General features: G+C 38.3%; 1 protein-coding gene across 6 annotated transcripts in view; it reads right to left on the bottom strand.

Moving 5' to 3' along the window:
- Window positions 1–12034, bottom strand: part of TARBP1 (TAR (HIV-1) RNA binding protein 1) — a 90686-nt gene that overhangs the window by 42201 nt on the left and 36451 nt on the right. For all 6 annotated transcript variants that reach the window (XR_010127563.1, XR_010127564.1, XM_054482589.2 and 3 more), the window contains 2 exons: window positions 6756–6853; window positions 140–301 (listed from right to left, as the gene is read on the bottom strand). Coding sequence is in view for 4 of the 6 variants with exons in the window: in XM_054482589.2 (XP_054338564.1) it covers window positions 140–301; window positions 6756–6853 (260 nt within the window). In the remaining 2 variants the exon portion in view is untranslated. The remainder of the gene's footprint in view (window positions 1–139; window positions 302–6755; window positions 6854–12034) is intronic.

Below are 12034 nucleotides of genomic sequence, written 5' to 3'. Positions count from 1 at the left end.
TATCACCAGAGGGTACTATTTTAAAACTGAATTTTAGTTAACGCTTTGTATGGTATCAAAATAGTGTATAAGAACTGAGTATGTATTCCCTGGATGCCTTATTCAAGATAACTACAAACCTTGAATCAAAGAGGCTTACCTGTCCACTGTCCATCTCTTGAAGATGCTGAATGGACGCATTTTTCAAAAGAGAAATAACTCTCCAAATAGGGTTACCCCTTTTCCACCCAACCTTCAAATGCAGATTTATAAGCTCAGTTAACACCATCAGGTATAAATGGCAACGGTCCAGATCTGAAACCTAAGACAAGGATTAAAACACTTAAGGGTACAAGCAAGGTCCATGATTTTCACAAAACTACAAGCCTTCAGGCAGGAAAAGTTTACTTAAAGGACCACAACAAGACACTGATGAGAAAATAAGTTCTTTTCTCCAAGCAGCCTTCCATAACCTCCCACGCAGAGCTAAGGACTTCCTTCTCTGTGCTTGCACAGTGACTGTGCATTTAGCACAATTATGGTGCATTTCACAATTGAGTCATCTGTCTCCCCACCTATGAGGGAGACCTTAGATGGCAGAAATTACCATCTACCAATTCTTACGTCCCAGGGCTAGTACATCATAAATAATACTGGTAACGGTTATTGCAATGACTACTGCCACTGTTTACAAAAATCACTTCTCACAAAAAAGATCACTGCCCCACTTTCATAAGACGACTAAGTTTCAGAGAGGTTAAACAACTTGCCCAATAGCTCAGAGCCAGTAAGAGGGACAGCATTAAATGCAAACTTTTTGACTCACAAACCCAGAAAAAAATGGGTTCAGCTCTACTATGCGCTAGCCCTGTGACATAGGACAAGTTATTTAACTCTTCATTACTAAGCCTTATTATGTTAAGATCTCATAATCCAGGTGGGGAGATGGATGACTTAATTGTGAAATGTGCCATAATTGTGCTGAACGCACAGTCACTGCCTAACCTTGTCCTCGTCCATAATATAGATAGTAATATTTATCCATCACAGGGTTTCTGAAGGAATCAATGGGAGAAATTATTACTATATTAATATATTATTACTATACCAGAAGAGGCCTCCTATGGCACGTAGAAAGCACACAGGAAGTAATTTAATCAGTTTTTACTGAGCAACCACTGGACGCCAAGCACTTTGCCGGTGCTGGGATACAGTGCAGATAGAAGGTAACGATTACAAGACTGAACAAAAGGGCAAGAGTGAGGGATGAAGGTGCCAGGGAGGATTCCTAAGTTTTTGGCTTAAGAAACTGGCAGGATGGTGGGATATTCACTGAGACTGTAACCTGGAGAACCTCCTTTAGGACTTATGATGAGGGAGTCAGTTTTGAACAGTGTGAGAAATTCGACTGACACCATCATAGAGCAAGCGACTATGGGCGTTAAGCTCAGAAGGGTGGTCTGAGGTGGAGACAGAGATTTGAGGGTCCCTGGCAGAACTGAAGCTGGGGATGTAGATGAGATCATCAACTGACAGGGGAGAGAATGAGAAAAGAAGGGGTCAGGGACAAGCTTTAAAGAGCTCTGGCTTCAAAGGTTAGGGAGCAGAGAATGGACATTCAAAGAAGAAATGGAAATAATGGCCAGAAAGATGCAGGCGCTGGGGCAGGAGAAGCATGAGAGAATGACATCATAGAAGTTAAGCAGTGTTTCAAGGGGGAGGTGGTCACCAGTGTTCACTGGAACTAAAGAATAAAGAAAAATACAGTTTAGAAAGTATCCATTAAGTTTATGGAGAAGAGTCGCTGACAACTTTAGTGAGAGTCATTTCTGTGTTGTAACAAAGATAAAAGTCAAATTAGAATTAAATTGAGTCTGCTTAAACAGAAGGACATAGGGTGCTAGAAGGGAACATGAAATTGAGAGAGGGTTCTTTTAAAATGATGGACCCTTTGGGTATATACCCAGTAATGGGATGGCTGGATCAAATGGTATTTCTAGTTCTAGATCCCTGAGGAATCGCCACACTGACTTCCACAATGGTTGAACTAGTTTACAGTCCCACCAACAGTGTAAAAGTGTTCCTATTTCTCCACATCCTCTCCAGCACCTGTTGTTTGCTGACTTTTTAATGATCGCCACTCTAACTGGTGTGAGATGGTATCTCATTGTGGTTTTGATTTGCATTTCTCTGATGGCCAGTGATGATGAGCATTTTTTCATGTGTTTTTTGGCTGCATAAATGTCTTCTTTTGAGAAGTGTCTGTTCATATTCTTCGCCCACTTTTTGATGGGGTTGTTTGTTTTTTTCTTGTAAATTTGAGTTCATTGTAGATTCTGGATATTAGCTCTTTGTCAGATGAGTAGGTTGCAAAAATTTTCTCCCATTCTGTAGGTTGCCTGTTCACTCTGATGGTAGTTTCTTTTGCTGTGCAGAAGCTCTTTAGTTTAATTAGATCCCATTTATCAATTTTGGCTTTTGTTGCCATTGCTTTTGGTGTTTTAGACATGAAGACCTTGCCCATGCCTATCTCCTGAATGGTAATGCCTAGGTTTCCTTCTAGGGTTTTTATGGTTTTAGGTCTAACATGTAAGTCTTTAATCCATCTTGAATTAATTTTTGTATAAGGTATAAGGAAGGGATCCAGTTTCAGCTTTCTACATATGGCTAGCCAGTTTTCCCAGCACCATTTATTAAATAGGGAATCCTTTCCCCATTGCTTATTTTTCTCAGGTTTGTCAAAGATCAGATAGTTGTAGATATGCGGCATTATTTCTGAGGGTTCTGTTCTGTTCCATTGGTCTATATCTCTGTTTTGGTACTAGTACCATGCTGTTTTGGTTACTGTAGCCTTGTAGTATAGTTTGAAGTCAGGTAGCATGATGCCTCCAGCTTTGTTCTTTTGGCTTAGGATTGACTTGGCGATGAGGGCTTTTTGGTTCCATATGAACTTTAAAGTAGTTTTTTCCAGTTCTGTGAAGAAAGTCATTGGTAGCTTGATGGTGATGGCACTGAATCTAGAAATTACCTCGGGCAGTATGGCCATTTTTACGATATGGATTCTTCCTACCCATGAGCATGGAATGTTCTTCCATTTGTTTGTATCCTATTTAATTGAGCAGTGGTTTGTAGTTCTCCTTGAAGAGGTCCTTCACATCCCTTGTAAGTTGGATTCCTAGGTATTTTATTCTCTTTGAAGCAATTGTGAATGGGAGTTCACTCATGATTTGGCTCTGTTTGTCTGTTATTGGTGTATAAGAATGCTTGCGATTTTCGTACATTGATTTTGTATCCTGAGACTTTGCTGAAGTTGCTTACCAGCTTGAGGAGATTTTGGGCTGAGATGATTGGGTTTTCTAGATATACAACCATGTCATCTGCAAACAGGGACAATTTGACTTCCTCTTTTCCTAATTGAATATCCTTTATTTCCTTCTCCTGCCTGATTGCCCTGGCCAGAACTTCCAACACTATGTTGGTGAGAGAGGGCATTCCTATCTTGTGCCCGTTTTCAAAGGGAATGCTTCCAGTTTTTGCCCATTCAGTATGATATTGGCTGTGGGTTTGTCATAGATAGCTCTTATTATTTTGAGATACGTCCCATCAATACCTAATTTACTGAGAGTTTTTAGCATGAAGGGTTGCTGAATTTTGTCAAAGGCCTTTTCTGCATCTATTGAGATAATCATGTGGTTTTTGTCTTTGGTTCTGTTTATATGCTGGATTGCATTTATTGATTTGCGTATGTTGAACCAGCCTTGCATCCCAGGGATGAAGCCCACTTGATCATGGTGGATAAGCTTTTTGATGTGCTGCTGGATTCGGTTTGCCAGTATTTTATTGAGGATTTTTGCATCGATGTTCATCAAGGATATTGGTCTAAAATTCTCTTTTTTGATTGTGTCTCTGCCAGGCTTTGGTATCAGGATGATGCTGGCCTCATAAAATGAGTTAGGGAGGATTCCCTCTTTTTCTATTGACTGGAATGGTTTCAGAAGGAATGGTACCAGCTCCTCTTTGTACCTCTGGTAGAATTTGGCTGTGAATCCATCTGGTCCTGGACTTTTTTTGGTTGGTAAGCTATTGATTATTGCCTCAATTTCAGAGCCTGTTATTGGTCTATTCTGAGATTCAACTTCTTCCTGGTTTAGTCTTGGGAGGATGTATGTGTCGAGGAATTTATCCATTTCTTCTAGATTTTCTAGTTTTGCACACGTATGTTTATAGTGGCACTATTCACAATAGCAAAGACTTGGAACCAACCCAAATGTCCAACAATGATAGACTGGATTAAGAAAATGTGGCACATATACATAATGGAATACTATGCAGCCATAAAAAATGATGAGTTCATGTCCTTTGTAGGGACATGGATGAAACTGGAAACCATCATTCTCAGCAAACTATCGCAAGGACAAAAAACCAAACACCGCATGTTCACACTCATAGGTGGGAACTGAACAATGAGAACACATGGACACAGGAAGGGGAACATCACACACTAGGGACTGTTGTGGGGTGGGGGCGGGGAGGGATAGCATTAGGAGATATACCTAATGCTAAATGATGAGTTAATGGGTGCAGCACACCAACATGGCACATGTATACATATGTAATAAACCTGCACGTTGTGCACATGTACCCTAAAACTTAATGTATAATAATAATAAAATTTTTTAAAAAATGAGGGATCCCTGGCTGGGTGCAGTGGCTCACGCCTGTAAACCCAGCACTTTGGGAGGTCAAGGCAGGCAGATCACCTGAGGTCAGGGGTTCAAAACCAGCCTGACCAACATAGTGAAACTCCGTCTCTACTAAAAATACAAAAATCAGCCGGGCACGGTGGTGCTTGCCTGTAATACCAGCTACTCGGGAGGCTGAGGCAGGAGACTGCTTGAACCCGGGAGGTGGAGGTTGCAGTGGGCCGAGATCGTGCCACTGTACCACAGCCTGGGTGACAAAGCGAGACTCCGTCTCAGAAAAATAAAAAATAAATAAATAAATAAAATGAGGGACGCTTAAACCTGTTAAAATGCTCATGAAAAGAATTCAGGAGAAAAGTAGTAGTTGAAAACACAAGAAAGAAAGAAGACAATCAATAGTGTAAAGTGCTTAAGAAAATGGAGACGGATGAAATCCCAATTTCCTTACTCTCTTGTAACAAAGGGAAGACAGGGAGGATGAATTCACGTGTGGGTAAGCGTATAGCGTAAATACATCTGGCAACTGGAAATTGAGAGCATTCCTGCCTGACAGCCATTATTTCCTCTGTGAAATAAGAGAGGCAGTGGCGTAGCAGCAGACCCAACCAGCATCGCAAAGACCAAAGATCACCTCTTTTTCCAATTCAGTGGCCTCACATTGGCAGGTTGAAATCGGCTGTGGAAATTAGTAAATACTACAGAGGCAGGCTCTTTTTTCCCCTGGAGAGTCAGTCATTAAACACTGACCAGCACACTGCTGACAGGGGAAAGTGTGGGAAAAGAATTTTATTAAACTCTAAGCTACTAAACAAACGTACTTAAGTGGGAATTCTAATTAATTTATTAAAGAATGGCTCTTTCAAAACAACTTAAAACTATCATATATGGAATTATTTTTTAAAATCTTTGCATCTAAAAGATAAAATAACATCAAGCTCTCCCTTTAAGTTATTTTTAGCTTCAAAATCCAAACAAACAAAAACATGTTATATAATGGGTCATCATATAAGCACAAGGGAGGGTCATTAAACTTCTTTTATATATGTTTGGAAATTTCTCATACAAAAAGGTAAAAATAATACTGAGGATAAAAAGTGGTATTGGAGCAAAACTTAAATTTTAAAGTTACTTAGATATTTAAATGACTTCTTGGTTAAATACATACACTGACTCTGTACCCACAGAAATTAAAAATAAATAAATGCCTTCCTAAAAATTTAGGTGTACTAGAATTCATATTAATGACTGCTTGATAAAAATTAAGGAAGATACAGATAAATATTCCCCACTCCAAAGAGATTTTCATAATAGTTTCCTTGCCTTTCTATAATAAAATCTCAAGTCTTTCAGTTGAATACTTGTATTTTTATATTTTCATACCTGCGTAAGCTATCAAACAAATGTATTAATATTTAATGGGTATTTAAATAAAAGTTTTTAAAGTAAGAATGTTTTCTCATTTTATTGGCAATGTAAGCATTCAAATCATTTCAACATTTGTCCCTAGAGATTTTAAACAAACAAACAAAAAATTAACAGACATTCATATAAGAACTGGTATTTTCAAGGTATTCTTTCAGGGGAAAAGCTTGTTTAGATGTCCCAAAGAACAAATTATGTACAGTCTAGAGATGGAGAAGACAGCTACAGTCACAGAGCATCCTCTATACCTAAAACCTAATTGTATTTAAGAATCACTGATGGAGCTTTAACACACACGCAACCCCACTCAGGGTCTGGTCTCAAAGCTGCCACATCAGAATCTCGGGATATGGGCCCCAAAATGCATTGAATGTGTGAGTACTTCAAATATGTTACATCATTTGAACCCTTGGATGTAAATGGAGTGAGGCTCAGAAGACCTATGTAACTTGCCCAAGGTCATAGCTAACAATACAGACGGAATTGGAACTAGGAGACTCCAAAGTCTAAGGTTTTTTTTGCTGCTTCCTAAGACTGCTTCTTGAGAAAATTAATTTTTCTTTTCAATTTAATACAGTGTCAGTGATCACTCAAATATTGGTGAAAAGAATGAAAGAAATGAAAAACAAAGTTATTCCAATGAATACTTACACTATTTAGCTCATTCATAGTAAGTCTTCTGAGAATAAATTCAGAAATGCTCTCTGTAGTAGACATGACAAAGTTCTGAAGAACAGTAGACACCTCATCTGTATGGGGGAAAGAAGCATGCAACTAAAATGATAGCAGTTCTTTGGTACAAAACACACCAGATATTCCAGTAAATGTACAACTGGGCTAAGCACGTGAATCATTTGCCAAAAATAAATTGCAATAATATAATAATCATTCACCCCATGGGGAAAGCTATGCTTAATCTTAAGTCACTTAGGAGTTCCAGTTGTGGGTAGGCTGGATCAGGGACACTCTTCCCTCCACCACTGAACACAGCTAGAAAACCTAGACAGAATGCATGAAGGAGCTATTTGAAAACTCTACAAGGAAAAAATAGCAGGTGGATTCAGAGAGAAGTAATACTGAACAGTGGTGAGTTTACTAATGTTTCTCCCTCTGGTCCTCCTCCCAATTATAACCAGATGCAGAAGCAGTCAACAAGGTGGGCAGCAGAATGGGGGCCAGCTTTCTGGTCAGGGAATGAAACAAGAGAACTCCAGGAGAGCAGACAGTGAGTACTGGATTCCAGAGAAGGAGGGATGCAGGAAAGCGGCGTCGGAAAGCTGTTTATGAACTCCTGGGCTCACCTCCAAGCTGCACATGCACGGATCTGATGCTAATCAGCACAGCACAGACTTTCAGGACTGAATGAACAGAGTTGCCCACTGGCCAGTTCCCAGAGCGGCCAACAGATGGAATGCATGTGGCATGGGTCCAAAGAGCATGGCAAAGGAGGTGAAGACAAAACTGACAGCAGAAGCAGCACCCACAGAAGCTAAGTCAGAATGCGAGGCCTCAACCTAACCAGGTTGACTGTGTACTGGACAACAGTATCAACATTCTCCACAGGATTTAAACAAGATTCAGAGTTTCATATTACAATATTCAAAACAGCTAGGATATAATCCAAAATTACTAAACATATGAAGAACCAGGAAAACCCCAGCTGATATGGAAAAAAAAAATCTAGAGATAACACCAACAAGATGACTTGGGTGTTAGAATCGTTTGACAAAAATCATTAAAGCAGCTCTAATAAAAATGCTTTAGCAAGCAATCAATGACAATCTTGAAGGAAATGGAAACTAGAAATCCTCAGCAAAGAAACAGAAGATATATAGAAAAACCAAATAGAAACTTTAAAATTGCAAAGTACAATAACTGAAATAAATTCACTGAATGGGATGAATAACAAAGGAGATGCGAGAGGAGTCAGTGAACTTGAAAACAGATCAACAAAAATATGACGTCTGAACAACAGAGAGAAAACTGGTTGAAAAAAGAAGCAGAACTAGAGATCTGTGGGATAATAACAACGATCTTATTTTTTCATGCCATCACAGCCCCAGAAGGAAAAGAGAAAGACAGTGGGGCTGAAGAAGTATCTGAATAAAGACACGGCTGAAAACCTTCCAAATCTGATAAAGGGTATAAACCTACAGATTCAAGAAGTTTCAGGGAAATCTAAAAGGATACATCCAAAGAAATTCATGCCCAGACAAAGGGCAACCAAACTGCTAAAAACAAGCTTGATGAAAAAACAATCTTGAAAACAGAGACAAATGACATTGCCAAAGAACAACCTGACTACTATGGAGTTCTCACGAGAAACCAGAGGCAAATGGAACAGCACTTTTAAACTGATGAAAGATAAGATCTATCAAACCAGGATTTTATATCCAGAAAAAATATCCTTCAGAAATGAAGGGGAAATAAAGATATTCTCAGATGAGGGAAACTAAGAGAATTCATTGCAACAAATGTGTTCCAAAAGAAATGCTAAAAGAAGTTTTTTTGAACAAAAAGGACATGATGCCATAGGGAAATTTGGAATATCAGGAACAAAGGAAGAGCAAAAGAGACCTGTAAACATCTAAGTAAATATAACAGGCCCTTTTCTCTTGAGTTCTTTAAAATTTATTTGTTGGTTAAAAGCAAAAATTATAACGTTGTCTTGTAGGGTTTTCAACAAATGTAAACATAAGACAACTACCATAGATAGGGGAGATGGGGAAGGGCCCTATCAGAAGGGAGGTTTCCATATTCACTTCAAGTGGTAAATATTAATTTCAAACAGACTGTACAAAGTATATGTACTGCAATCCTAAGGCAACCACAAAAAAAAAAAAAGGCTGAATTTAAATGGAATACTAAATAATGTTCAAACTGCCCAAAAGAGGAAAGAGAGAAATGAAAAACAAAGGCCCAGTGTGGTGGCTCACGCCTGTAATCTTAGGACTTTGGGAGGCCAAGGTGGGTGAATCACCTGAGGTCAAGAGTTCGAGACTAACCTGGCCAACATGGTGAAACCTCATTTCTACTAAAAATACAAAAATTAGCCAGGCATGATGGCAGGCACCTGTAATCCCAGCTACTCGGTAGACTGAGGCAGGAGAATCACTTGAACCCAGGAGGCGAAGGTTGCAGTGAGCCAAGATCACACCATTGCACTCCAGCCTGGGCAACAGAGATTTCAAGGTTCCTCTCTCAGTAATAGATACAAGGAATAAACAGAAAATCAGCAAGGATATGGAACTAAAAAACACCATGAAAACTCTTGGATATAACTGACATTTATTGAACACGTCAGCCACTAGTAAAATAATATTCTTTTCCAGAGTACATGAAACATTCACCAAGATAGGCCATATTCCACATAAACTTAAAACAATTTTAAAAACTGAAATAATATGACATATGCTCTGTGACCACAATGTAATTAAATTAGAAAGCAGTAACAGAAAGATAATAGGAAAGTCTCCAAAGATGTTCTAAATAATTCATGGGTCAAAGAGAAAGCTTCAAGGAAAGTTAGAAAATATTTTGAGCTGAAAATGCAACATGCCAAAATTTGTGGGATATAGTTAAAGCAACACTTGGAGGAAAATTAATAGCACTGTCATTTCAGAAAACAAGTAAGGTCTAAAATCAACAATCTATGCTTCTGCCTTAACACTAAAAGGAAAAAAAGGCAAAATAAACCAAACGCAAGCAGAAAGAACCAAACAACAGAAATCAATGAAATTGACCAAAAAAAATCTATAAAAAAATCAATGAAACCAAAAGCTGGTTCTTTGAAAAGGTCAGTAAAATGATAAACCACTAGCAAGCCAGAGACAGGGGCAGAGAGAGAGTGCACATGAGTAAGCACACACACACACACACACACACACACACACACAAATTATCACTATTAGGAATAAAAAGACAGAGCTAACACTACAGACCCGACAGGCATTAAAAGGGTAAGGGAATACTACAGACAATTCTACTGCCCCTATTCACAGATGACATGATTGTCTACAAAGAAAATCCCAAGGAACCTTCAAACAAACAAACTCCTAGAATTACGTCCTTCAGCAAGGTCACAGGACACAAGGTCAACATACCAAAATCAATCATATTTCTATATACTAGTAACATACAGTTAAAAATTGAAATTTTAAAAACTATCATTTACAACAGCTTCCCCTCAAAAGAAATAGTTATAAATCTTACAAAACCTGTGTAAGATCTATATGCTGAAAACTATAAAACTGATGAAAAAAATCACAGACAACCTAAGTAAATGCAGAGACAGGCCAGGCGCGGTGGCTCATACCTGTAATCCCAGCACTCTGGGAGGCTGAGGTGGGCAGATACCTGAGGTCAGGAGTTTGAGACCAGACTGGACAACACGGCGAAACCCCATCTCTACTAAAAATACAAAAATTAACCAGGCATGGTGGTGAGCGCCTGCAGTCCCACCTACTTGGGGGGCTGAGGCAGCAGGATTGCTTGAACATGGGAGGTGGAGGCTGCAGTGAGCTGAGATTGCACCACTGTACTCCAGCCTGGGTGACAAAGTAAGACCCTGTCTCTAAATAAATAAATAAATAAATAAATAAATAAATAAATAAATGTACGGAAATACCATATTCATGCATTAAAAGTTTCAGCACAAGAAAGCAATTCTCCACAAACTGATCTATGCATTTAATGCAATTCCAGTCAAGATCCCAGCAGGACTTTTTTTTTGTAGGTACATATAAGTTGATGATATAATTTATATGGAAAGGTAAAGGAACTAGAATAGCCAAAAATATTTTTGGACAAAAAAGAATTCAAAAGAACCACACTACCTGTTTTAAGACTTATTATAAATCTACAGTAACCAAAACCTTGTGGTATTGGCAAAGGAATAAACACTTAGATCAAAAGAACAGAAGAGTCCAGAATTACATCAACACAAATACAGCCAAATTAATTATTTGTAAACAATTTTTTGAGATAGAATTCACAGAGCATTCAATTCCCCCATTAAAGGTATCTAATTCAATAGTTTCTTGTATAGTCACAGATATGGACAACCATCATCACAGTCAATATTAGAACATTTCATCACCTCAAAGAGAAACCTCATACCCTTTAAATCATTGGGCCCTTAACCCCTATTTTCTCCCAGCCCTAAGCAACCCCAATCTACTTTCTGTCTCTGTAGATTTGCCTATTCCAGACATTTCATTTAAATGAGATCATATAATACGTGGTCTTTAGTGATCACCTTTCCCTTAAGATAATGTTTTCAAGGTTTACCCATGTTGTAACATGTATTACTACTTCATTGCTTTTTATGGCTGAGTATGCATAAACCACATATTATCCATTCATCTACCCATCTACTTTGGATTGTTTCCATCACGGCCAATTAATTTTTGACAAAAGTACAAAACAATTCAACAGAAAAAGGATACTCAGTCTCTCCAACAAATGGTGCTGGTACAACTACACCAGCAAAGGCAAAAAAACTAACCTTGACCTAAACCTTACGCCTTAGAAATTAACCCTGAAAAAATCGTAAGTCTAAAAGTAAAATAATAAATGAAGGAGAAAAATCCTATATGACCTGGGGCTAAGGCAGAGTTCTCAGTCGTAATACCTACTGCACTATCCATAAAACAAAACAAAAATAAACTGGATTTCATCAGAATAAAAACTTTGGCTCTGCAAAGGACACTGTTGAGAAAATGAAAAGATAAGCTGCAGACAAGAAGAAAATATGTGCAAACCACATATCTGACAAAGAACTAACTTGGCAGAAGATTTAATAGACACTTCATAAAATGCTGTATCTATCACTCTGAGAAGTGTTCATTAAGAGATTACATACATTAAAAATTAATTTTAAATTTTCATGTTACCCAGGGGCTATATTATATAGCCTCTGGAGTATCTCA

Source organism: Pongo pygmaeus, chromosome 1, assembly GCF_028885625.2.
Source record: "Pongo pygmaeus isolate AG05252 chromosome 1, NHGRI_mPonPyg2-v2.0_pri, whole genome shotgun sequence".
Lineage (NCBI taxonomy): Eukaryota > Metazoa > Chordata > Mammalia > Primates > Hominidae > Pongo > Pongo pygmaeus.
Note: the sequence above shows the minus strand (reverse complement) of the source record. Positions and strands in the feature narration are given on the sequence as shown.